General features: G+C 45.7%; 1 protein-coding gene across 2 annotated transcripts; it reads right to left on the bottom strand.

The window, feature by feature from the left end:
* Positions 1-508: 508 nt before the first annotated feature.
* Positions 509-26937, bottom strand: LOC139355502 (putative golgin subfamily A member 8G). Of its 2 annotated transcripts, XM_071067277.1 has the most exons (20): positions 26883-26937; positions 14444-14492; positions 8543-8662; positions 7894-7953; positions 7631-7711; positions 6744-6782; positions 6435-6482; positions 6262-6346; positions 6057-6166; positions 4934-5020; positions 4721-4828; positions 4448-4535; positions 3951-4069; positions 3519-3587; positions 2088-2163; positions 1441-1655; positions 1257-1357; positions 1077-1174; positions 831-986; positions 509-707 (listed from the first exon to the last, which is right to left on the bottom strand). In XM_071067277.1, the coding sequence occupies exons 1-20, from the start codon at positions 26897-26899 to the stop codon at positions 526-528; spliced, it is 1908 nt and encodes a 635-aa protein (XP_070923378.1). In that variant the 5' UTR covers positions 26900-26937; the 3' UTR covers positions 509-525. The 2 variants fall into 2 exon arrangements, with proteins under 2 accessions (XP_070923378.1, XP_070923379.1); XM_071067278.1 differs by lacking the exons at positions 14444-14492; positions 26883-26937 and adding an exon at positions 10694-10826.
* Positions 26938-27826: the final 889 nt, after the last annotated feature.

Below are 27826 nucleotides of genomic sequence, written 5' to 3'. Positions count from 1 at the left end.
CCTTTTGTTCTTTGTTTCCCTCCTCCCTCCATCCAGACACTCACGGTGGCATATTACAAAGTAATCAACAGTGACACTTGCAGGTAAACCACATATTGAGCAAATGAAGAGCTCACTGTGATTTAGATCAAATAGTAGAACATAAGCAAATTTTATCTGAATTCTGTAATGAACATAGATGCTGCAATAACATTGAAAAAGCAAGGCAGCCTATTCCAAACCAGCGAGAATAGTTTTGTGCAAACAGTGGGTCTTTGTGTGTTTGAACTCCCACCACGTAACGGCAAACTCAATATACATGCTAATGACCTACAATTATGAAATTAAAACAGAAAAATGCTAAAGGATGCCAGAGTGAACCTCCGTGAAAGGCACAGAGACACACTTTTTTAACTTTTTACAAATAAACTATAAATTAGAAACACAAATAATCATTCAAATGAAGGAAATGAATTGTGTAGGAGATTAACCCCCTAACTTTCTTTTTTAAAAAGGTCTTGAGCAGCTCTTTGATGATGGTGATGTTTATCTCCTCCTTCTCGGCAGCCAAGCCCAGCAAAAGAACGGCACAGAGCGGCTGCTGCCCAAGCCTGGGTGCTCCTGGTGCTCCTGCGTGATGGTCTGTGCAGCAGGGTTGTTGTGGGGAGACCCCTCCGTGGCCTCGTGAGCTGGCTCCTGGCTGTCGGTGAGGCTCATGTCACAAAGATCTTTGGAGAGAGGGAGTTGGGAGTTTGGAGACAGTGAATGGGGGATCTGAGCACAGTGCAAACCCCGCCCGTCCTCCCCCACCCCGCTCCTGCCTGCCCACCCCGCCTGAGGGCTCTACTCACCACCATGCTTGTGGGCATCCCCAGTCTCCTGGGGGGCTGGGGCTCCTGGACCGGGCTCCTCAACAGGGTTCTGGGAAGAGGTCAGGAGTTTGCTGTGCTCGTTGTTCTGGTCAGCATAAGCCGCAACATCATCTCCTGCAGCGCCAGCAGCTTCACCTGGAGGGAGGGGTGCTCAGCCATCACACTGCTGCTGGCGCCCTTCACGCCCACCCCACCCCACCCCCGAAGAGATGTTGCACACGCTACCTTCATCTCCTCCCTGTCCTGGGCCAGCCTGATGATGTCCTCCCCGTGCTGCATCTTTAACACTGCCTCCTGGCTCATTTGTAAGGTGACGAATTTTCCTGCAGGAGGACAGGACTCAGACGCTGGGGCCCCACTGAGGGCCCTGCAGCTCCCCCTGCCATGCCCTGACCTCCCACTCACTGATGGCATCTCTCCCTCCAGTACTGGATGAACTGAACTTCTAGTTTCTCCACATGCGCTCTCAGGTCTGTCTGCTCCTCCAGGAGGTCCATAAGGCCGCTCTGGAGCCAAAATAATGGGGTCACATCTCGGCAGTGACCTGCCCCACCCCTGCCCTTCTTGGCCCATGCCAGCACTCACTCACCTCCAGCTTCTCCATGACTTCCCGCAGGCCCCGCTGGGGTTCCCCGATCACAGACTTGCCCCCAGTCCCTGGGGCTGGGACCACAGAGGAAGGTGGCAAAATGGGTGCAGGGGGAGTCAGGCTCACCATGGCCTCCCAGCTCTCCAGGTCTTCTGGGACGCTCGGCATGGGCCGAGGTCCCTCCTCCTCCTCACTGTCCAGATGTCCTCCATCTCCTGTGGGGAGTGGCCAGAGGACTCCTCAGACAACCCAATAAGGGAGGTACTGTGGGCCCAACTCTGCCTCCACCTTCACTGGGTAACCCTGAGCCAGCCCCTCCCCAGAGAGGAATGAGCTGCTGTTCTTTATTTTTATTTTTAAGACCCAAGATCTTGCTATACTGCCCAGGCACAGTCCCACTACCAGTCGGTGTGGGAGTTCTGACCTGCTCCATTTCTGACCTGGGCCAGTTCAGCCATCCTTAGGCAACTTGGTGGCCCCACCGCTCCCAGGAGGTCACCATATTGATGCCGAACTTAGTGCAGGCACCCGGTCAGCATAATGACCAGCTGTTCTAAAGATCTCTTCCAACTCCTCAATCCTACGCTGCTAACAGTCCCCCCTTCCTCCTGGGGCTCTCTCCTCTTCCTCTGAGTGGTCTCCCATACCTTCCCCAGGGAGAGCCATGAGGCTCAGTTGGTCCTGCAGCTGCTGATTCTGCTGCCTGGCAGCCTCCAGGTGCTCCTAAGGGGCCAGGAAAGAGTAAGAAGGCATGGAGTTTGCCAGGTCGTCCCCCTCATGGCCCCGTCCTCAGCAGGTCCCTCCCCTGGGTCTCCTACAACTTTTGGCGGGCCATCTCGGCCACCGCTTTGCCCCAAGCTTCCTGCTGCTGCAGCTGGTTCATTAGCTGGGTCTGCTGCAGTAACTGCCTGTGCAGCGCCTCCTTCTCAGAGGTCAGCTGCTGATAGGCGGCCACCTGCTGCTGATAGGTGGCCACGGACTGCTGCAGGTGACCCAGGTAATGGTCTGGCTGCTGCTGCAGACTCTGAGCCTCTTGGCTCTTCAGCTCCACCTTCAGGAAGACCCTGGGTGTGAGGGCACGTGGCGGCTGGCTTCCAGATTCTGGACTCATCAATAAGGTAGTGAGGGCACTGTGGGGCTCTGTCGTCTTCCCAGGCCGCTGGCCCCTTGCTCCAGGCCTAAGTGACTGCCTCCCTTTCCTAGAACACCATGCCTCCTTCCTCAGCCTCAAATCTCATACCCTCCTTCACCATTTAAACTGTAGGCCACAGACTGGTGGAAAAGCAGTGGGAGCCAGCCGCCATCTGCTAAGCGTGTTAAGAGGCCTAGTGCTTTCCATGTATTATCTCATTTAATCCTCAGCACCTCTGTAAGGAAAATGCTAACTTCCTTTTGAAGTTAAAGAAACAGAGACTTAGAGATACAAAGTACTTGAATGGTGACCAGTGGAACTGAGGCTGGAATCCAGTTTTAATCTAAGGAGCCTTTTTGTTTTGTTTTGAGACAGAGTGTCACTCTGTGGCCCAGGCTGGAGTGCAGTGGTGCAATCTCAGCTCACTGCAACCTCCACCTCCTGAGCTCAAGTGATTCTCGGGCCTCAGCCTCCTGAGTAGGTGGGATTACAGGCATGAGCCACCATGCCAGGCTCCATTTTTTTTTTTTTTTTTTTTTTTGTAATTTTAGTAGAGATGAGGTTTTACAATGTTGGCCAGGCTGATCTTGAACTCCGACCTCAAGTAATTCTCCTGCCTCAGCCTCCCAAAGTGCTGGGATTATAGGCGTGAGCCACCGTGCCTGGCATAAGGAGCCTCTTATCCCATTGCCTCTTCCCCTATGATTGGGGGGCTCTATGCCTCTAGCTGGGATGATGATGTCCAGACCTTGGAGGAGCCCAAGGCTACCGACCTCTAAAAGTCAGAGGGCAGGAAGCAAGAAACAGTCTCAGAACTGCCCTGGAGGGTGGTGGAGTCACCTCCCCCAGGCTGGAGCTGCTTCTGGCCTGGCACTTCCCATCCCCAGAGGCTGGTGCCCACCTCCCAGGCCTTCTTGGATGGGGTGGAGGTTACCATCTCCTTTACCTCACCCAGCTTCCCCTGTAGCTCCTCTATTTGCTGCTCCAAGTGCAGTGCGCTCTTGTTCTCATTGTTCTGGACAGAGAGAAGCAATCAGCAGCCACCCACTGAAACTGGAGACCCCAGAACTTGGTGTCTGCCTCCCACGGCACGGGGAAGGGTGGAGGCAGGTTAGAAAAATCATCCCCTCTGTCCCACAGCCACCAGAGCAGGGCTCTGGCTCACAGGTGCCTTTAGAAGTAACATTTCACATGAGGGCTACGTTGCCCCATTTCACAGGTGGGGAAACAAAGGCCTGGAGGGCTAGGGAGGAGGGCAGGCTCCCCAGGTGGGGCAACGCACCAGCTCCTCGACGCCGCTCTGTGGCTCGGCCAGCTGCTGAAGCTTCTCCTCCTGCCTCCCAAGCCTCTCCTTTAGTGTCTGGTTCAGGAGACTTACGTGTTGATGGTTTTCCACCTGGGCCTGGAGCTCTGCTGACACCCTCTCTAGTTCCTTCCTCAGGTGCTGCAGCTCCTCCTCAGGGGGCACAGCTGGGGGGTCCGGGGACAGGGGTTTAGCTGAGAAAGGAAGTAGACAATAAGGGCCTCTGGATTCTCCAAAACCAAAAAACAACAAAAAACACCCTCCTCTTGGTGCACAGCTCCTCTCAGCCTCCCCAAACTTGGCCTCACTGCTAATGATTCCTCGCACCCGGATGGTAGCCAATCTTCCAACCACTTTCAGATGGAGAGCACTGTGGGTGGCTGACAATGGGCCCTCTGTGCTGATGGGGACACTGAGGCTCACACAGATGACAAGACTTGCCGTCTCCTGGCACAGACCTCTTTCCCTCTGCCTCAAAGCCCTTCCATCCACCCACCTCCCTGGGGCATTCTAAGCCCCCCACAGCCCTCTGATGCCAGGCCTGCTCCCAGGTAACACCAGCCCCATCTTACCCATCCGGTTCTTGAGTTTGGACAAGCTCCTCTCCAGCTTCTCCACCCGACGCATGGCATCCTTCTTCTCCTTCTTCAAGGTGTAAACCTGCCCAAAGCACAGGGGGAAAGGGCCCTGGAGAGAGGGGCTGGTGGCTGCCATCTCCCTCTCTGCCCCCACCTCCACAAAGCCCAGACCCATGACCACCTCTGGCTGTATATTCCCATTTTACGGATGCCCAGAAAGATTCCGTGACCTATCTAAGGTCAGGGGGCTGAAGGATCAGATCTCACCTCCTGTGACATTTTCTTCATCCTCTGCTGCCACCGGGCCCTCTCTCCTTTTAGATGTTGAACATATTCATCCCTCTCTAGATGGGCTTCTTTTAGCGACTCCTTCAACTGCAAGAATGGGCACAGAAGTTAGGAAGGGCTGTCACTGGTCCTCACCTGTTCCTGGCCACCTGGGGTCATCTTGCTTCCCTCCCTCCCTCTGCAAAACCCCACCTGTGTCAGCTGTGCTTTCAGAAGTGCCTGCTCCCGTGTGGACCACTCTAACTTCCACTCCATACGTGCTTTCCTGTGGCTCGAGGACTGGATGGTGAAGAGTGAGAAGTTTCAATCTGGGGAGCCCGGGCCATTCCACACAGTGCCCCTTAAAAGAGCTAGGGCTAGACTCAGTATACAACTGAGTCAGTAAACATCGAGGCATTTCCAAGCCCATGGTCTGGTTTTTAAAAGAACTCAGTAAAGTTGGAAGGGACAGGGAAAGAGATCGAATTTATAGCTGGCTAACAGAGGCCCAGAGAGATCACATAATATTGCTATTGTTATTACTGTCATTACTACCACTGTCTGAACCTTTATGGAGTGTTTCACCAGGCACCATGCTAGCAATCCCCTTTAATCCTCACAACCACCATAGGAGACAGTTACTATGATTTCCTCTATTGCGTAGATGAAAAAACATGGAGTATTGGAGGTTAAATGCTTGCCTAACATCACTTAGGCACAGCTGGGATTTGAACACCCAGGTCTATCTGATTCTCTAAGCCCATTTTCTTGCTGGGGTTGAAAGCACAGATAGGAAGGGGAAAAATAATCTTTTGTTCAGTTTTTGAAACGATGATATCTTTGCATAGTCCAAAACTCAGAAAGTACAGAAGGGAAGTATCTCCCAGCCACCTTGTTGCTCTCTCCCGAGTTTTTTTGAACTGTTGCAGACATGTTTTATGTATACTATCATAATATGTGCACACACACACACACACACACACACGTTTCCTCTCTACAGAAATGGTATCATACTAAAGGTACTCTTCTGTACCTTCACAGAACAAGTACCCAATACCCCACCTAGGACTTGGCCAAGACCCAGCCAGGTAAGGGCATGGCAGGCACTTGGCCTCCAAGCTCTGCATCCAGTGTTCACCCCCCACCACGCCCCCCAACTCACCCACAGCAGCTGACTCAGCCCCAGGCTACCTCTAACAACCACATACAAAAACAGCAAGAAATGGTCATGCTGCCTCCTGGGCAGGACACTCCATCCTGCAGAAGGGACCTAGGGGCTCACTCCTCCATCTGCGAAGCCGGGCTCCCAGGGGACGGGGCAGGTGGTTGGACTCACCGGGTTCGCCTTCTTCTTCTGTGTGGCGGTGACAGCACAGAGAACCTGCTCTAACTCTCCTTTACGCTGCAATGAACATTGCAGGCGGTCGGCCAGATCCTTGGACTCCTCTGTAATGAGAGAGTTGAGATGGGGACCAAAGGACTCCCCCTAAAGACCTGTCAAAGTGCCAGGCTGAAGGATGACAGGGCGCCCAGATTCCCACCTTCAAAGTATCTGAGCGAACGTTTCGCGTGAAACAGGTCCGTACTTAGTTTCCCTTTCTGTACGTTCAATGTCTGGATTTGAACCTTTGGGAGAAAAGCCAAGCAAGTGCTGGAAGAGAAGGAAAGAAACATTCCCCAGAGGACAGGAGAAAACTTCACACCCTCCACTCACCTGTAGCTCCCTTTCGGCTTTCTGTTTCTCATTGTTTGCCTTCTTTTCCTATAGGAAGAGGAAGACCGAGCTCTTACCAGGGGGAGGCAGAGATGGCACAGCAAGAGACATGCCCCCAGAAAGCCACCAATGCCCCAGGACAGGCCCACCCATGGGACCAGGTTATCAGGGACCCTGTGGGGATGGGGTAGAATCTGAGGGGTGAGCCTTCTTCCCCAGGCTGGGAGTGGGCGAGATGAGACTGGGGCCTCTACGTCTGAGTGCCCCCCAAACCCAGCAGACATGTCGCGAGCAGACAAATCACATTACTTCTTCCAGCTGATGTTCCACTTGTTTCTTCTGTTGTTTCTGTGGGGAGAGTCAAATTAAGGTGATGGAAGGTGGCTCCTCAACTCTATTCCCCAGGCCAGGAAGCGGTAGGCAGGGGCCAGGAATGGATTTTAAAGGCAAAGTTCTCAGACCCAATGGGAACACGAACTGGTAAACCCTCCTCAAGCACTCAAGGACAGAGGATTCCGGTCTTTGTTGGTTTTCACCCACAGCCACAGATCTCAAAGTCTGAATCTGGAATCTCTTGAGAGGACAGGAACATAAACCTCTAGAGATGGAGTTTGAGAAAGGCCCCCCTTCCGCCTGCTTGTGATTTAGAAAAGTGCGTTCATTCCATAAACATTTACTGAGCACGAACGGGCCTGTATCTTCACAGCAGATACAGGATGGAAAAGGACAGTCAGGAGCCCTTGGCCCTGAGGTTTCCATTCTAGGTGGCCTTTAAATCTCGGACTCTCAGAGCTAACAGACACCTTTGATACTCACTACCTCCTCTGGAAACACGAGTCCAGAAAGGAGAGGCGGCTTGTCCAGAATCAAAGAGCAAATTAGGGACTGAGCCACAGCAGAAATACGGGGCCCCTGACAACCAGTCAGGCTCTCACTCCCCCCGAGAGGCCACAACCCCAGGGCGTGTGTAGCAAGGACTCGAGCAGGGGTGTGTGGAGAGGAGACAGTCGGCAAAGAGGGCAGCAAAAGAACAGCCATGCTGCGTGCTCTGGGGTCCCTCCAGGTGAGACCTGAGCACCCCAGCTCCCTATTTGTCCTTGGCACCAGGTCCGCCAGCCCCTTTCTTCAGGGTCCCAAGGGGAAACTGGGGCCCAGGATTGGCAGTGTGGAATCAGGAGACCCCACAGGACTCTTACCAAGGATTTAATGGTGTTCTTCAGTTGACTGATTTTGACGGACCTCGAGTCCAGAGCTGCTGGTAGTTCTTGGCACGGGCTCTGAGGCGCATGCAGAGGGGAGGAGGTGGAGGAGGAGTCATGGAGAGGTAGAGAGAACAATCATTAGGGCTGGGGTGTGTGTGGGCTATCTCAGCTGGCAGAGGGGCACCCAGTCCCCGCTGTGGGAGGAGGTTGGAGGATTGGCCTGCAGGGTCACTGCACCTCTGCCCAGAGCCTCTTACCTCCAGTTCCTTCAGGGGAGCAAATGATATAGGGCTGTCTCCGAGGATACCCGTTGCTGACTACAAGAGATGAGAGTGCACATGGAGATGTTCTGTCCCCCTCAGTGTCAGAGCCCTCTGACTTCCTTTCTTCCCCATCAACTGGCAACATTTTCTTTTCTGCCTATCTTGGACCCTTTGTCCCATAACTCCTTTGTGCCAACTTCTCTCATGCTTTTTATCTCCCCACCATCCCACCCTGGGGCCCTTTCAGTGAATCCTGATGACAAGTGGCTGTTCTCATTGTCCTGGCTTCCCCTTGAGACTGGGGATGAGGAAAATCGAACAGCAATGACCATATCCTGGGTGTCCTGGGTGTTTACCGCAGGCCGTGTACTAGGGATTAGCATAAAAACAACAGTAACAAATCTCATTTAAACTTCACAAATGGAAGTCAAACAATAATACCACCTCTATTATACAGATGTGCAAAGAGAGGCCCAAAGAGCTCAAGCAACTTGCCCCAAATCATATCCCTAACAGATGGAGAGGCAGGATTCAAACCCAGAATTCTGAACCAGTACCCAACAGTCTATCCACAATCTTAACTATTACCCTCTACTGCCCCTTGTGCCCCTTGTCCCCAGGAGCGTGGTCAGCCAAGACTCACATCCCCAGGTGAGTGACAACCACCAGAAGTGGCTGTCTCAGGGACACTGCCATTTGTTTTCCCGTTCTTCTTCGCTCCTGCTGGACCACCAGGGCTGTTTCTCTGCCAGTATTCTTTTAACTGTGGGAAAGAAGAGCAGTAATACTCATGGGAACCATCAGCCCCTACAGCCACATCCTCCTTACAGTTTTTACCACATACTCTATACACCATCTGATTTAATGACACCAACAACTGTACAAGGTGTTGTCACAATCATTTAGTGACTGAGAGGGATTGATATGGATAGGGAAAAAAAAAAGAAGAAGAAAAGAAAAAGGCGATACTGGAACTTTGAAACTCAGTCTTCTGACTCCAAGCTCTGGGGTTTTGCCAAGGATCAGCAGCTGCCAGGGACCAAAACCAGAGGCAGAGGTAGAAAACTAAACATTAAGTAGGCAGGAACTGGTTGCCATGTGGTTTAGTCAGACATCCTCACACATCTGTTAGTGTGAAGAAGTGCACCAGTACCTCTCAAACTTTTTTTTTTGTTTTGTTTTTTTGAGACGGAGTCTAGCTCTGTCGCCCGTGCTGGAGTGCAGTGGCCGGATCTCAGCTCACTGCAAGCTCCGCCTCCCGGGTTTACGCCATTCTCCTGCGTCAGCCTCCCTAGTAGCTGGGACTACAGGCGCCCGCCACCTCGCCCGGCTAGTTTTTTGTATTTTTTAGTAGAGATGGGGTTTCACCGGGTTAGCCAGGATGGTCTCGATCTCCTGACCTCATGATCCGCCCGTGTCGGCCTCCCAAAGTGCAAGGATTACAGGCTTGAGCCACCGCGCCTGGCCACCTCTCAAACTTTTATATCAATGTGTCTTCATGGCAGAAGGCAGCCTTTCTGTTAAATCTGGGAATTTATCAGAAAGAGGACAACCCAAACCTCATTTCAGAGAGAAGTCTGGTATACTCTTAGAAACCTATGTGACTGTCATCCCTAAGTACATCAATGTCTTTTCTCTTGATCTCAAGAGAATCAAGGGAACCTGATGCTTCAGAAAGATGTCCCATATTTATCCTGTGGCACTCAAAAGTACTGCAGGATGAGATAATATGAGGAAGATTCAAGCTGTCAAGTTCAGTTTCCTGAGATCTATTCCTCAGAAGATGAGCAAATCTCACTTCAGAGACCACTGACTGAAGGGCAGTCTTGTCCCAGAACCATGGAGAAATAGAATATGAGGTGGAGAACTCAGAAAAAATTGTTAAAATCTCTCTGGAAAGTAGAAAGCTGGGAGAAAACCAAAACAAAACCAATTCTCCCATTGCCACCCAGAGATACTGTCAATGTTTTGCGCTCACGGGGGAAGTGTAGGCTTTTCCCACTGTCAATGTCGATGTTAAGGGAGTGAGGCAGCCTGGAACCCCTTGCTCCTAGGTCCCATGGTCTCCATTCCCCTTCCAGCTGGAAATTTGCGCTATGACCAGAGGAACCAGAAATGGGGTGAGAATGCTTAGGGGACTGGGTCATAAGATCAAAGGCCGGTCTTCCAGTAATGACAGTTTCTAGGTGGATTGTGACATCACCACATTCTACTCCTCCAGGTCGGGGGGAGGGACCACATCAGTAGTGTGTCCGAGTCACTGCTCCACAATGGAGGAGGGAAACACAGGGTTGGGACCCAGGTCCTTAGAGACGCCAATGCAAAGAGCCCAGGGAGGGTGACCTTGAGGTAGCAGGAGTGGAGGGCAGAGTCTGCAGCAGGGAGCCCCAGGAGTCACCAGCGTCCCGAAGTCCCGTAGTCCCAAAGTCACCCAGGGATGACCGGCAAGGGTGGGGCCTGGGGCTGGGGGACCCAGGTTCTTGGATACGTGAGCCCAAAGAGCCAAGGGAGGTCAAGCTTGGGGCAGCAGGAGATGAGGGCCCATTAATGGAGTGGGGAGCCCCAGGAGTCACCCGCCCAAAGTCACCCTGGGGTGACTGCCGAGGGCAGGGACAGGGCTGCTTGCTGAAGGGGTGGGGCTGACTGACAAAACTTTGGTGGGGGTAGCCCAGAGGCAGTGGGGTGGGGGACCCAGTCTGGTGTGCCTCAGAAGTGGTATGGACTCTGGCAGGAGTCTTGTCGTCGGAGGGCATCTGTGACTGGGTTGGGGGGCCATGACCTAGTGTGTTTTTACCTTTTTCTTGGCTGCTGCCAATTTGCTGTCTCGAATTTCTCCTGCCATGGCAGGGTAGGGAGGGAGGCGGGGTTGGGGCCACATCAGCAAAATCCCAGCGAGCACTGATCAACACCTCCAGTCACCAACCAGGTTGCTGTGCGACTGAGCCAGAGGAGGCGTAACCAGGGCCCCAGTAGAATGCGGAATAGGGGTGTGGCCTTAATGCTCCAAGCCCATTGGTCAATGAGAAAGATGAAAGGGAAAGGGGGTGTGGCCAGACAGCAACATGGCCAGACGGACCTGTGGCTCACAAGGAAAGCTGCCCACGCAACCGCTGTCCCCACCCAGTCTAAGACGGGGAGAGGCCACCCACTCTGGGAGAGGGGAGGGGCTGGCTTTTGCTTTAAAAGCTTTAAAACTTTAAAAAATATATGTGTGTGTACTTTATATGTGTGTTTTTCAGTTTTTGTGTATGTATCTGTTCCTCCAGAGTTATCTTCATGACCCAGCTTCTATTCAAGGTCTATGATTTTGGCCTATATTTTTCATACAGCACAAAAATTACCAGTATTACGTTAACTGAGATACAGATCATATAAAAATGGAAAATCCATAGCATGCTTGATGGTTAATGAAGCAGACTATATTATTCAACATTCCAATAAGATAAAATAATCACAATGGTTTCTCTCGTTTGGAAAAATGTTTCTCTTATTCTTCTATGTTATTATTAAGATTTTTTTTTTCTTAAACAAAAGACATGTTTAATATCTGTAAAAACGAAAGCTTTTGGGTCGGGGCGGTGTCTCATGCCTGTAATTCCGGCACTTTGGGAGCCTGAGGCAGGCGGATCAGGAGGTCAGGAGATTGAGACCATCTTGGCTAACACGGTGAAAAGCCATCTCTACTAAAAGTACAAACAATTAGCCGGGCATGGTAGTGGGTGCCTGTAGTCCCAGCTACTTGGGAGGATGAGGCAGGAGAATGGTGTGAACCCAGGAGGCAGAGCTTGTAGTGAGCCAAGGTCATTCCACTGCACTCTAGCCTAGGCTACAGTGCAAGACTCCATCTCAAAACAAACAAACAAACAAAACAAAACAAGGAACTTCTATTTCTCTCACTTTCTAATATTATTTTAATACGTCCTCCAGGGATTTCACTAACACATATTTTAGACGTCATTCTGATCTCCCTGTGCCTGCCAAGCCCACCAACTTCTGCCCTATCAACTATCCTCATGTCTCTCTGTGTAACATACTGACTTACTTTTTGCAGAGAATCATCTAACCAATTAATTATTTCTTCTCATGTCTAATCCATCCACTGAGTCTCTTATTTCAACAATTACATTTTTAATTTTATTGTATTCAGAGAGAGTGTCTCACTCTGTCACCCAGGCTAGAGTGCAGTGGCACGAACCTACAGCCTTGGCCTCCTGGGCTCAAGTGATCCTCCCACCTCAGCCTCCTGAGTAGCTGGGATTATAGGCAGGTGCCCCACACCCAGCTAATTTTTTTTTTTTTGGTGGTGGTGGTGGGGTATTTTTTGTAGAAATGAGTTCTTAGCATGTTGCCCAGGCTTGTCTCCAACTCCTGGGTTCATGCCATCCTCCCACCTCAGCCTCCCAAAAAGTGCTGGGATTTCAGGTGTGTGTGTCACCATACCCAGCTATGTATTTTATTTCTGTAAGTTCTATTTCATCCATTTTCCTTTCAGGTCTTCCTCATCATTTCTGGTGGTCTTACTGCTTGCTTAATTTTATGAATGAATTTGTATATATTTTTATATATATATTAGATTTCACATGTAACTATTTTCCCACAATTTTAATATTTGAAGTTTGTGTTCTGTATCTGATAATTCCAAAAACTACAGTCTTTGGGAAATATGTTATTCATTATTTTTAACAATTCTCAAACATGTTGGGTTGACTACTTGAATGTTATGATTTATCTGAATTCATAGTTGCCTGCTTTTAATCTTTGGCAACCTATAGGCTTCAGTTAGAGAAAACTTCCCTCAGAAAGTGTCGGTGTCTGCTTTTGATGAGAGCTGTGGATACAACTAACATAAGCCCACTTTACCACCATGCATAATGCTGACATTCTCTTAGATTCTCTAGGAAAATCTCAGGATTACACAAGGTTTTCAAATTTTCCTCCCCAAACTTACTCATTTATACACAGGAGACTAGACTGCTTAGTATTTTTGGTGACTCCCTTCCTCCTACCCTGGAAAAAACAAAACAGATCTCTCATCTGAATGTGATCACAGACTAGGAAATTCTGAAGGTGAATAACTGGAGGCTGTGGGCAGCAGGGAAAGACAGGTATCTTTCCTGACCACAGAAATAGGTCAGAAGCTGCCCTGAAGGCTGTGTGCTCCAGCATTTCTATTTAGCTCAACAATCAGTCCCTCCGTAAAAGTGAACAGAAGCTTCTTAGAGCACCATGTGGCCTTTATACCAAAAATTATTGCTAAAAAGTCATGGTCATGGTAAAACTATGGCTTTGGAAGACTTTCTCAGTAATGTCCTAGAATTAAGGTTACAGCCTGCATTTCATGTTAACTGAACAGAAAACCGGCCTGAACAACATCCTTCTGTCCCATGGCGTGCTCTCAGCTCCTCTCGGTTGGGCCTTGGGCAGCCAGACTGTCTGGTTTTAATCTTTGCTCTGCTGCCTGTGACCTTGAATAAGTTACCTACCTTCAGTTACCTCATCTACAAGATGCAGATATTAGTAATACCCTCTTTTTAAGTTATTAAGAGGATTGAAAGAATTAATGAAAAGTAAAAATTAAAAAGACTTGGTAAGCATAGGCACAGAGGGGAAAAAAAAGGAAAAATCAATCCATAAATAAAAAGACTAGTGCCTAGCACGTAAAAGTTCATCAGGAATTAATTCCATAATATGAACTCAATTTTGCAAAACTTCAAAGTACATATAACTTTTAACTTACTAGGGTATACATACCAATAATAAATTTACAACTGTCGCCATGTTTGCCTACAGTAAATATAACAAAGACTAAACAAGCAGGTACTAAATCATTAAGTGATTATCAGTTAGTATCTTCAATTTTCCTATACTTCTGTATTTTCTATAGATCGTCTTTGCAACAAGAAGAAAACAAACCAAATGAAAATGAAATGAATTCTCTCAAAAAGAATTAAATCAAGACAGGAAGAAGGCTCACAAAGTAATACAAAATATATCTTATGGTTTATGTAAAATTCTTAAGAGAAGTACCTTCTTTGCTCCAAGCTGCACTCTGGCTTTGCCTTTGAGTCAGGAGGCATTTCTTTGAACAATGACCAATTATTGAGTAGGCACTGCTTCAGCCCTACAGGAAGAACAAAACATCTCTAGAACACAGCAGCATTCCTGATTCCCACTTGAGAAGGCCTAACAAGATGGCATATGCCTCAACAGCAGCAGATCGGTGTTTAAAGTCTGGAGACAAGGGGGAAAAGTAAAATTGGAACGTTTCTAGAATCTCACAAAAAGCAACAAACCAATTTTCTAAGTGCCCAACACGAGCAAATTAGAACCTTAAATAATGGTCACTCTTAATGCCTATCCTGGCATAGATTCAGCACCAAGTACAATCTCATTTTTCTGGTTTACCTTTTTCATCCTTGAAAGTAGGAGTTATGAAAAAAAAACACTAAAATTTCTCTAAGAGAACCTTCTACTTACAATCTAACTTACATAATCAAAACACTCTATTGAGGGTGAAAATTGGGTATTATAAGAAAATAATCACCTGTTTTGTGAGAAGTTTCATGCATAATGCTCCTCCACCCAATACACACCTTAAAAAGAAAAAAGAAAACATACAAAATTATCTCGAGAATTATTCCTGCTTAAAAAATGTCTACACGTCATTACTAAGAAAGTATGCACACAGTAAAGATGAAAAGAGAACATGCAAGCATGAACATAATTGTTAGAGATACAGGACTATGGGTAACTTAAAAACTCTATTGGTATTACTCTCATGTAATTGCTCTGAAATTGTAGTCAATTGTTTGAAATGGCTCTTGGAACAAAATAGTTTGAAATTTTTGTGATGTCAAAAACTAAGAAATGAGCCCTAAATGTTCCAAAGAATAGGGGCAGAAGAACATGTTCCCTTAAATGGCACTGGAGTATTCTTTACAACTCAAACTTTCTCTCCCATCCTGTGATGGCCAAGATTTTCCTCTGACAATGGCATTGACCTTACCCTATCCAGAATATGAACATCTGCATGGTTTCATGGTTAAAATTGTTTTTACTTATTCTGTTGTGAGAATCAAATGGTTCAAACCATGCAGCTCCTCTCTGGGACTCCTCAAGTCCTTTCTAGGTCTGAAGACTGTTTTCTGAACCAAAGACAGCTTCTGGGGATGTACCAAATCTCCCCGTAGAAAATTATTTAGATCAAGATGTTTTAACCATAACTTTTTCTCAAACAAAATAATTTCATTTCTCCTTTACTGTTATTTTAAATTTCAAAATACACAGATAACATGCCTGAAATAAAATTAAGGGGATAACAATTTTAGAACACAAACTGTGGTAATTTTGAAGACACAAAAGCTAAGACCACTGATGAGGTCTATGTGGACACCAAGTCCACCACAACCTGTTCTGTTCTCCGGGGCTCTGCCCTCGCCTTTCCCTTGCCTGAGATTCCTTCTGCCTCCTACCCTTCCAAATGCTGCATTTCCCCCCGGAAGAGTTGCCAAGACCACTCCAGCCTGCACATCTTCCATTCCAGCTAAGCAAAGGCATCCTTGCACTGACTAAATCAAATTACTCTGTAGAGAAGGCATCTAAAATCTACTGTAGACCATTCATTCACCTTAATAATTGTTATCGTGACATTATTCAATAACAAAATGAGGGAAAGAAGTCCTCCTCACTCCCTTATCCTGGAGAATCCAAGCCAGTGTCTTTCCCACTTGCTTTGCACAAACCCTAGGACCTTTCAAAGTAACAGTCTAATGGAAAGGAAAGAAAATCTATAAGAAAAACTCTCCAAAAAATTAAACCTGGGCAAAGAATCATGGGATTAAAAATTTTTATTCTTCGTGTATTTGATTTCTGAAACATAGAAATCTATCTCCCACTCCTTAAATCTGCCACTGGGCTAGGAGAGTTTTGTATAGAATTTGCAATCACGGATTTAACAGAATTAGAACATCCAGGCACTCACTGAGATTTTGCTTACACAATCACTCAAAGTCTAGTCATTAGTTAATGAGTTAACACCACGCTTGATCTTCACGTTTTGGAAATGCTGACAGTAGACAGGGACTTGTTTTGGGAAAGGAAGTATACAGTAGACATTGCTACCCATTACCAGCCACCACCACCTTTCCTTTAAAGCACCCCTCTCTCCCTTTAAGGTTGCAGAGTCTCAGAAAGTGGGAAGAAAGTAAGTTTTTGCATTTTCAGGTCAAAAGAAAGTACATTTGTACAACCAAATTTGTAAAACCGGACTACAGGCGCCCGCCACCACACTCCGCTAATTTTTTTTTGTATTTTTAGTGGAGACGGGGTTTCACCGTGTCAACCAGGATGGTCTGGATCTCCTGACATCGTGATCCGCCCGCCTCGGCCTCCCAAAGTGCTGGGATTATAGGCATGAGCCACCGCGCCCGGCCTATCACCATAATATTTTTAAAAGGGGCTTTTGCTTCCCGTTGTTGTGATCACCCATTTTTCACTTCAGCATTTTGAACTTTAGGTTTCCTGTAGCTGTTTTCCTGAGCCCTGGAGTTACCGGGCTTAGAATGTCTCCACCACCTTGTCACCTTGCAGGCAGACACTTCTCAGCATTTTATTGGGCTCTGTGTGCTTGATGCTTAAAGTGACATGGAGACATGCCACTTGCTGAGAGGCAAAGGAAGACAAAAGGTGACTGCCTTCCTGGCATCGATGAAGGCAGAGAGAAGGGATCTTGGAGGCACAGAGCTTAAGGCAGAAGCAATAAACAAGGGTTGCCAACAAAAGAACTAACCCCTCTCCTGGCAACATTTGCAGGTGTTTTTCACACGGTCAGTGCATTTCACAATGTGAGCGCTGTCCAGCACCAAAGGGAATGGCCAGCAGGCACGGAGCAACCTGCAGCGTCCAGCACCCAGGAGGAAGGCCAGCAGGCATGGAGCAGCCTGCCTGTCCCAGGAAAGCAGGAGTCACAGGACACAGCTGGACTCAGGTAGGTATGTATATTAGTTTCCTGTGGCTGTTACAGCAAATCACCAAATATTTGGTGACTCAAAACAACAGAAATTTATTCTCTCACAGTTTTGGGTAACAGAAGTCCAAAATCAGTACCACTGGGCTGAAATCTAGGTATCGGCAGAGCCAGTGCTCTCAGAGGCTTAGGGCAAAATCCATCCTTTGATTTTCCAGCTTCTGCTGGCTGCTGGCATTCATTGGCTTGCAGTTCCACCACTCCGGGCTCTGCCTCCATGGTCACAGGGCCTCCTTCCTCTTCTTTTTTTTTTTTTTTTTTTTTTTTTTGAGACGGAGTCTCGCTCTGCCGCCCAGGCTGGAGTGCAGTGGCCGGATCTCAGCTCACTGCAAGCTCCACCTCCCGGGTTCACGCCATTCTCCTGCCTCAGCCTCCCCAGTAGCTGGGACTACAGACGCCCGCCACCTCGCCCAGCTAGTTTTTTGCATTTTTTATTAGAGACGGGGTTTCACCGTGTCAGCCAGGATGGTCTCGATCTCCTGACCTCGTGATCTGCCCGCCTCAACCTCCCAAAGTGCTGGGATTACAGGCTGGAGCCACCGCGCCCGGCCTCCTTCCTCTTCTGTCTGAAGTTAAATCTCCTTTATCTCCCTTTTATAAGGAAGCATGTGCCAGGATTTAATGCCCACTGAGACAAACCAGGATAATCTCTCCTCAAGATCCTTAACTTAATCATACCCGAAAAGATGCTTTTTCCAAATAAGGTAACATTTACTGGTTCTAAGAATTAGGACTTAATGATTAGCTCGCACTTATAAGTGAGAACACGCAGTATTTGGTTTTCTGTCTCTGTGTTAGTTTGCTTAGGATCATGGCCTCCGACTGCATCCATGTTGCTGAAAAGGACATGATTTTGTTCCTTTTTACAGCTTCATAGTGTTCCATGGTGTATATGTGCCACATTTTTAAAAAAGAGATTTATGCGGCAATATTCACAATAGCAAAGACTTGGAACAAACCCAAATGTCCATCGGTGATAGATTGGATTAAGAAAATGTGGTGCATATACACCATGGAATACTACACAGCCCTAAAAAAGAATGAGTTCGGCTGGGCGCGGTGGCTCAAGCCTGTAATCCCAGCACTTTGGGAGGCCGAGGTGGGTGGATCACGAGGTCAGGAGATGGAGACTATCCTGGCTAACATGGTGAAACCCCGTCTCTACTAAAAATACAAAAAACTAGCCGGGTGTGGTGGCAGGTGCCTGTAGTCTCAGCTACTTGGGAGGCTGAGACAGGAGAATGGCGGGAACCTGGGAGGCGGAGCTTACAGTGAGCCGAGATCACACCACTGCACTCCAGCCTGGGAGACACAGCGAGACTCCGTCTCAAAAAAAAAAAAAAAAAAAAAAATGAGTTCATGTCCTTTGTAGTGACATGGATGAAGCTGGAAACCATCATTCTGAGCAAACTATTGCAAGGACAGAAAATCAAACACCTCATAGTCTCACTCACAGGTGGGAATTGAACAATGAGAACACCTGGACACAGGGCGGGTAACATCACACACTGGGGCTTGTCATGGGGTGGGTGGAAGGGGGAGGGATAGCATTAGGAGATATACCTAATGTAAATGACAAGTTAACGGGTGCAGCACACCAACATGGCACATATACATACGTAACAAACCTGCACGTTGTGCACATGTACCCTAGAACTTAAAGTATAATAAAAAAATAGAGATTTATTATGGGGTCGTGGCTTACATGATTATGAAAGCAAGAAGCTGTCATCTGGAAACTGGAAGACTCAGGAAAACTGGTGATTTAATTCTGTCCAGTTCAGAAGGCCTGAGAACTAGGAGAGCTGATGGTGTCCATCCCAGTCCCAGGGGAGGAGAAGATGAGATGAGATGTCCCAGCACATGCACAGAGGCAGAAAGAAAGGGATGAATTCCCCCTTCCTCCTTTTGTTCTACTTAAGCCCTCACCGGGTTGGATGATGCCCATCTCCACGGGGCCATCTACGTTACTGAATCCACTGACTCAAAGGCTAATGTCATCTGGAAACACTCACAAACACACCAGAAACAATGTTTAATCTGAGCACCTGTGGCCCAGTCAAGTTGGCACATAAAATGAACCTTCACAGTGACATCCCAGGATCTTGGACTGCCAAGTGTGGCAAATCACTTGAGCCTGGGAGTTCAAGACCGGCCTGGGCAACGTCGTGAAACATGATTTGTGTGTGTGTGTGTGTTTTTTTTTTTTTTTTTGAGACAGAGTTTCGGTTTTGTTGCCCAGGCTGGAGTGCAATGGGATGATCTTGGCTCACTGCAACCTCCACTTTCCGGGTTTAAGTGATCCTTCTGCCTCAGCCTCCCAAGTGGCTGGGATTGCAGGTGTGAGCCACCATGCTCAGCTAATTTTGTATTTTTATTTTTGTTTTTTGGAGGAGACAGGGTTTCTCCATGTTGGTCAGGTTGATCTCAAACTCCCGACCTCGGGTGATCCGCCCGCCTCGGCCTCCCGGGGTGCTGGGATTGCAGGCATGAGCCACCGCACCAGGTGAAACCCAGAACGGAAAAACCAAACAAAAACCACAAAGATTAGCTGGCCCGGTGGGCTGCGCAGGTAGTCACAGCTATTCTGAAGGCTGATGTAGGAGGATTGCTTGAGCCTGGGCATCCAGGTAGCAGTGAGCTATGATGGTGCTGCTGCACTCCAGACTGGGTGACAGAGAGGGACTCTCTCTCAAAAACAGAAAGGGGAAAGAAAGAAAAAGAAAGTAAATAAAATTGCTAAATCAAGGAACAGCTTGACAGTACTGTTCCTTATTGAGAGAAATAGAGGCAAAGGCTAGCAGACACCAATGTTCACTTAGTGGGAACTGCAGGTGTTCCCTGGACTGGAGGTGCTACTTTTCCAAAAGAAATCTGTTATTGACTACCAACAAAAAAATACACTGTACGTTTTTTACAATATACAAATAGCGAAACTTTATATAGCCAAGATCATATTCCAGCACTGCTCTAAGCCTTTTCCTGCTCTGAAATAGCTACTGTTGTTACCTCCATTGTAGAGAAAACAGATGCCAAAGCTTGTTGTGAAAGGACCAAGGAAACTCATTATGAAATTGACTTGTTGTAAGTTTTGGACTTAAAGGTTCTTCCTGCTCTGCTCCTACATTGCCACATTTTAGTTAACATCTCTCTTAAAATACTGGTCCTTTCTGTATTTGGAGGGACTCCTCTTGCAATTTGAAGTTTTTTCTTCCGCTAAGCAGTTGGTCATAAGATCATCTGTGTTTTATGTCAGTTTAAGTACCTCTTTAGACATTGTTCAGTTAGGAATGTAAATAGGAGCTAACATGGTGTGTAACAGCTGTTTACAGCCATTTTTGTCTGATAATACAAATATAAATGAATATGTTATTGCAAATGCAGGCTGGGAGAGGAGGGAAAATATGCAGAGAGAAAAGCCCCATCTCTGCTTGGAGTTCAGCACTGGGTCTCCTTCCCTTCCTTGTCAAGGCTGCCACAGTGACAGAAGCACACAGCACTGCCTTTTGGTGACACCTGCTGGGACAGACCTGGCAGAAGGGATTGCAGATTTGCATGTTTCCTGGCTGCCTCTGCCAGCCTGAGTCAGCAGCCCACTCCAATTCATGCTGAGCTTGGACAGCTCAGGTTTGAAAAATTTCCCCTTCCCTTGGAGCACCCACCGTGTTTCACCAAGTTGCCCAGGCTGCTCTTAAACTCCTGAGCTCAAGCAATCCCCCACCCTGGCCTCCGAAAGTGCTGGGACTACAGGTATGGGCCACTGTGCCTGGCCTCCAGCAAACTTTTTAAGGAATGTGTAAGCTAGATGGCTCACAAGGTTGCCAGTTCATACCTCACATGGAGCAGATAAGCAATTAAGAGTTTTGGCTTAAAACTTTTCTCCTGCTCCCAGAAAACGAAAGTGGGTGTTGTCATTGTTCTTGGTCAACAAAGCACCTATCACACAAAGAAGGTAATAGGACATATCTGAGAACAGTCTGTTGAGATGTAGTTGAGACTACAATCTGAAAAACTGAACAGAATTCCAAAAGAAAGCCATGTTATTACAGCATAGTAAAATGAAATATAAAGTGTCCCATGTGTCTGAAATGTAATGTCTCTGAAGTAGCTAGGAATTTTTGTAGCTCCAACAACCCATTCTACCACATAATCATTAAGATTACAATTAAACTAGCTACTAAAATTTAACAAACGAGGAAAATGGAACCAACAGAAAACTATACTACATTAATTTGTAGAGAAATGATAACTGCATAGTTTCTTTTAAAGAGACAGACCTTATTTTAAGGATCCTTAAATTGAAGGACTCAAAAAGTGGTAAAGCTTTGGGAATTTATTGATTTGCTTTTCAAAGGAACTGCTGACAAAGATTCACCAGTAATAATCTGAACAAGTTGGAAACTACAGGCGACACTACTGAAACACTACTAAAATATTTTGGGGACATAGGCTTATAAGACAGAACAAAACTTCTCAGATGCTGTCCTTGATGTGAAAATTGACTGCTTCTTACTTTTCTAAACACACAGTGGTAAAATTAACAATATTCACTCACCTGTGTTCTTTCCTGCATATATAATAATTAAAATACCAATTATAAAACTAATATATCTTCTCCTGATTTCTTATGGATACGATTTCAATGTTTCACTCAACAGTGGTGTGGTTTAAGAGATTTTTTTTCATTTACAAGTTATACCACAATCCACCCAAAGGGAATTGATAGTCTATAGGCTCATAGTGCAAATAAACACTTTAGGAATGCAGCAACTGACATTTCTAAAGTACAAAACAGATACAGTTCTTAGAAGATACATGCAAAAAGCTCTACTAAGCAGATGGCCACAGAACTAGAACATTGATAATTTTACTGGCGATGTCCATAGGACTCCAGATGTTTCCAAATGCAACTTGAACTCTCAACTGAGGCTTGTTTTGTATTTTGCTTTTCCAGTTTCACTAATGACACAAACATGCTATAAAATGAAAAGCCAGACATTCACGTTTAAACAGTATATTCTGAAATGAAAGGCAAGAACAGCATTTTACATATATGAACACTGTTATGTTGCCAGGGTTCTTACTAAACAGAGATAGTACTACTGTGTTTTAGACCAGTAACTTTTGGGGAGGATATCTTCTGAAAACAAAGCAGTAGTCTGTACCAATAGTTTAATTTGTTTCTTGTCTTAATATGTAGTTTTTTGGGTTTTGTTTTGTTTTTTGTGTTTTTGAGACAGTCTTGCTCTGTCACCCAGGTTGGAGTGCAGTGGCGCGATCTTGGCTCACTGCAGCCTCTGTAAAAGGGTGTGGGAGAGGCGAGCATCACCTTTCATCACATTCTCTGTTTTTTTTTTTTTTTTTTTTTTTTTTTTTTTTTTTTTTTTTGAGACAGAGTCTCGCTCTGTCACCCAGGCTGGAGTGCAGTGGCACAATCTCGGCTCACTGCAAGCTCCGCTCCGCCTCCCGGGTTCACGCCATTCTCCTGCCTCAGCTTCCCAAGTAGCTGGGACTACAGGCGCATGCCACCACGCCTGGCTAATTTTTTGTAATTTTAGTAGAGACGGGGTTTCACCATGTTAGCCAGGATGGTCTCGAACTCCTGACCTCATGATCCACCCGCCTCGGCCTCCCAAAGTGCTGGGATTACAGACGTGAGCCACCGCGCCCGGCCCACATTCTCTGTTTTTAAAAAGACAAGTCTCGCTCTGTGGCCCAGGCTGCCGTGCGGTGCTGTAATCACAGCTCACTGCAGCCTTGACTTCTTGGGCTCTAGCGATACCCCCACCTCAGCCTTCCGAGTAGCTGGGACTACAGGTGTGTGCCACTTCACCCTGGCTGCATCACAACTTTTAATAACTGGCTTACAAAGAGAAACTTTAGGCTAAAACAACTAGTGTGCCTAAAGAACCAGTATTTATTTTTGAGAGCAAAAGCTGCAGGAGGTATAAGTCTACTCTACCAAAAGCTAATTTTATAACCCAAATGCTGCCTGTTGAAAAATGTTCAGCCATTAAAACAGGTTATGGAAGGTGCTTTGAAAGCCTTTACAGATGTTAAAGGCAGTCGCAAGAAAACTTACACTTTCATACCTTCCTAGATAAATACATGTGTTTAAAGAGCTGGAAAGGGCCTAAAGTGATTTTCAACCTGGACGGCACATCAGAATCACCTGGTACCATTAAAAAAACACAACCCAGGCTACCCAGGCCACAGCACTGACCAATCACATCAGAATTGCTGGAGATGAGACACAGGCTACCCAGGCCACAACCCGACCAATCACATCAGAATTGCTGGAGATGAGCTGCAGGCTACCCAGGCCAAAGCCCCGACTAATCACATCAGAATTGCTGGAGATGAGACACAGGCTGCTCAGGCCACAGCCCCGACCAATCACATCAGAATTGCTGGAGATGAGATGCAGGCATAGGATGCCCTGGTTTTTGTTTTTAACTCTCAGGTGATTCCAATGTGCAGCCTAAGTAGAGAACCACTGACCTAAGCCGTAGGCTCCCAGGGATCATCTAATCATGTCTCTCATGACTCTTCAAGTAAATGGATGGAGGAGACACTTCAATTCCTTTTCCATTTAGAAAGAACGTAATGAGCCAATCCCAGCCAAAACCTTTCCCTCTACCTGAACTCAGGAATGCTCCAGAAAAGGTTCACTAAACTCAGTGCAATCTCTATTACGAGTTTAGGAGAACTCAGCACCTCATATGCCTTCAGATCTGAATGTTTAATAAAGCTCCATCTCTAAGGCATGACTAGAGTTGCATCTGAAGCATTTTCCATACTGTAAATGGGTAACCACTACTAAGAGGATATATGCAAATGACCAATAAGCAGATGGAAACATGTTCACCATCATTAGTCATCAGAGAAACACAAGTCAAAACCACAAGGAGATACCACATCACAGCCACTAGGATGGCTATAATAAAAAAGACAGTAACAAGTGTTGTCAAGGATGTGGAGATATGGGAACCCTCAGACATTACTGGTGTAAAATAGTACATATACCTTGTTAAACAGTCTGGCAATTCCTCAAAATGTTAAACATAGAGTTACCATATGACCTAGCAATTATATACTCCTGAAAACAGGTATTCGAACTTGTACACAGACATTCAAATCAACATTATTTATAGGAGCCAACAGGTAGAAACCCAAATGTTCACCAACAGATGGATAAACAAAATGGGATATAGTCATACAATGAAATATTATTCAGTCAAAACAAGGGATGAAGTACTGATATACACTCCAACCTGGATGAACCTTGAAAACACTATGCTGAGTGAAAGAACGCAGGATATTGCATGAGTCCATTTATGCAGAATTCCCTCAATACACAAATCTGTACAGATGTTCTGTAGAAAGTAGATTAGTAGTTGCCAGGGGCTGGGAGAAGGGAGAATGACTGCTAATGGGTACAGGGTTTCTTTTGGGGATGATGAAAAGTTCTAAAATGAAATGGTGGTAGTAGATGCACAAGTCTGACTATATCAAAAACCACTGGATTGGACAACTTTAAAAGAGTGAATTTTATGGTATGTTTCACTCATAGTTCTGTAAAAAACAAAAAGAAAGAGTATATTTACAGTTCCAGAACAAGATACATATATAATATGCTAATAATCTTGTTATCTTCCCTACATTCTAAAGGCACAATTAAGCAGTTAGCTGGCTGCTCACTACAATGAGATCACATTGTATCCAAAGTGAAACAGTGTTTGCAGTTAAAAAGATTTTCAAATATATGATCTCTTTGACTCACATAGTTTCCCTGAGAAAAAGATGTTAACAATCATTCCCCTTTAAAGATGAGTAAATATGTTCAGACAGATTAAATATTGAAGAGTTTCTCAGGTTAACTGGCAGTGAAATGCCAGACTAAACTCCCCTCTCCATGTCTTTCTCACTTTACTGCTCTGCCTAGAATAGGAAAACAGTAACTGGGTGGGAAGAACCTTAGAAGTCATCTAGGCCATGCATTTTCTTTTCTTTTCTTTTCTTTTTTTTTGAGACAGGGTCTCGCTCTGTGGCCCAGGCTGGAGTGCAGTGGTCTGATCACAGTAGGCCACTTATTCTCAACAGAGGCGATATCACCTCCAAGGAAGCCACAACTAATTCTCAGCAGGGAGACATTACAAATCTTAGACATTACAAGATTTGTGACTCTCCAAAAGTCAACCCTACCTGACAATCTTTTTTTTTTTTTTTTTTTTTTTTTTTTTTTTTTTTTTTTTTTTGAGACGGAGTCTCGCTCTGCCACCCAGGCTGGAGTGCAGTGGTGCGATCTCAGCTCACTGCAAGCTCTGTGTCCCGGGTTCATGCCATTCTCCTCCCTCAGCCTCCCAAGTAGCTGGGACTACAGGCGCCCGCTACCACACCCGGCCAATTTTTTTTGTATTTTTAGTAGAGATGGGGTTTCACCGTGTTAGCCAGGATGGTCTCAATCTCCCGACCTTGTGATCTGCCCGCCTTGGCCTCCCAAACTGCTGGGACCACAGGCGTGAGCCACCACGTCTGGCCAACAATCTTATTTCTTAGTGTTGAGTTTTTCTCTGAATATCCTATAGCAGCACTGATGTGGAGTTCATGGAAGATACATGAAATGTATGCAGGTCAGTGCTTCAAAACTATGGTGAATAGATAACTTGCATCAACAAATGACCTGAGTATTTTTTGAGCATGTCCTACCTGTGGCAACACAAGCTCTCTCTCTCACAAACCAGTCTATCTCAATTCCACAGCATATACCAGGAAAGAAAAACAAAAGAGTACCCAGAGGATTAAAGTCTATGCCATGGTAGGTTGACATTGAAAACCCTAAAGAGCAGGTAGAAAAATAAGCAAGTGTACTGATAAGTTTCTATTACGCTGGTGCAAAAGTGATTGCGGTTTTTGCCATTTCACAGGGTACTACTTAGTGTCCTTTAACACATCACTTATACTCTCATAGTGCCCGTCCCAAATCTATTTAAAAGAAAAACTCACTGAGAAACTCTAGAACTGGATATTAGAAAAGCTCATACAATCAAATTGCAGACACATGGCTCATTAAAGGCTTATTCTGATTCAAAGATGTTTGACACATACTGTGATTAAAGGGGTTTATAAAAACCTGTCAATCACTCAGGAAAAAAATAAGTTAGATCACTACCTGACCCCTACATAAAACTGCCCATTTGATCTGAGACTTAAATTTTTTTAATGCTATTGTAAAAGAAAAATACCACATTCTTAAAAGTTTGTTTGATGTCATTCTATTAAAAACTTAAAGTAGTAAAAGCATAAACTCTGAGCCAGGTTTCTTGGGTTCAGATGTCATCTCTATAGCTGACTAGCTCTGTGCCTTTGGGCAATTCCCTATGCCTCAGTATCCTTATGTGTAAAGTGAGAATAACAATGCCACTCCAGAGTTGTGGAGAGGTGGAACTAAAATGAGAAATAAACCCAGGTAGAACTATAAAAGCAAAGGTCAAACAGCACAGGGAAGGTGAGGAGGTGAGGCTGACTTAGTAAAAAAAGGAAGCAGGCATTATAACATTTCACCATAGACACAAAGAAGATGCAGCATCCATCACTCAATTCCAGGAGGTCCAGATCTTCAGGGCCCACCCCTTCCTATCACTTCCTCACCCCCTTTGGAATCCTTCTTACTTTTTTAAGGGGGCCCAAAATCCTCTGCCATGCTACTCAGGACAAACTGATATAATTAGCATATTGAAAAAACACACATTAATATTAGGCAAGGAAGTGACTGTAATTATGAGCTTTATTAACACATGACAAAATTATTTAAAAGATTATATCTTAAGTTTTATACGAGATTATATTACTTCTTAAAGATAAAATGACAGTTGAAAACATTTATCCTTACGAAGAAGTAATCTCTTAATCCTCCTTCAAATGAGAAAAATATTATACGTCAAAATGTCATACATACCTTGCGACTTTGACCATCTTTGGGTTGTACTGTCTGACCAAGGAGAGCAAAGTTTGCATTGTTTTGCCAGTGTCAATAATATCCTTTCAAAAAAGAAGACATTGCACACCTTTAAATTCAGAGTCCATATAAACATAAAGTACCAAAACCCCCATGTATAACTGCAATACTGCCATTCTTTTCAGTGCAGTGATTCTCACCAAAATTCACACTGAGATATTCTGGAATCTGTAAATCATCATCCCTCAGCAAACAGTAAGAATGCCTCTCCCCAGGACTGGATTTTGTAGGTGCAGAGGTCAGTGACAGCAAATTTCTATATATACATGCACATTTTTTTAGGGAGTTATGAAGCTGTTCTTCATCATAAAAAGTATTTTAGATTTTTTCCCTTAAATTCAAGATAAAGACTCTCTCCTCCCAACTCTCCAATATAGGTGGCTAACAGAACACACTTTGACAAACACTGCTTGATACCATTTTTAAAGGAACCCAAATTAATAAGGCTATAAAATATCTTTACATTAAGGTGAATCTCAGCTATTCAGTCAAAAGTAGGACATTAAACAAACGCATCTCTGTTAGGGAAAAGATTTTTTAAACCATAACCCTATTGCTTTTCAATAAAATACTCTTTAAAAATGGAATAAAGCAGTGTGAGCCATCGGAAACACAATCGCTAGAGACTTGGGAAAAATGCAGATTTCTGGGCTGTGGCAGGTAGAATTCTGATGGCTCTCAAAATTCCTGCCTCTTTTAGGGAAAAAAGACTTTATGGGGTTTTGTTTGTTTGGTGTTTTGTTTTGTTTTGTTTCGTTTGTAGGACATTACTCTAAACAAACCTACCTCTGTTGGGGAAAACATTCCTGCCTCTCAAAATTCCTGCCTCTTTTAGGGATAAAAGACTTAAAAAAAAAAAAAAAAGAAAGAAAGAAAAAAGAAAA

Source organism: Macaca nemestrina, chromosome 7 (assembly GCF_043159975.1).
Source record: "Macaca nemestrina isolate mMacNem1 chromosome 7, mMacNem.hap1, whole genome shotgun sequence".
Taxonomy (NCBI): Eukaryota; Metazoa; Chordata; class Mammalia; order Primates; family Cercopithecidae; genus Macaca; species Macaca nemestrina.
This window is presented reverse-complemented; position numbering and strand designations above follow the sequence as displayed.

What these genes read in the sequence shown, in the direction of transcription:
- LOC139355502 (XM_071067278.1), bottom strand. Translation starts at nt 10,777, where the DNA reads ATGTGGCCCCAACCCCGCCTCCCTCCCTACCCTGCCATGGCAGGAGAA. An exon ending in TTCGCTCAGATACTTTGAAG is followed by an intron (nt 6,167 to 6,261) that starts GTGGGAATCTGG and finishes CTCTCATTACAG; the next exon opens with AGGAGTCCAAGGATCTGGCC. An exon ending in CAAACTCAAGAACCGGATGG is followed by an intron (nt 4,070 to 4,447) that starts GTAAGATGGGGC and finishes TTCCTTTCTCAG; the next exon opens with CTAAACCCCTGTCCCCGGAC.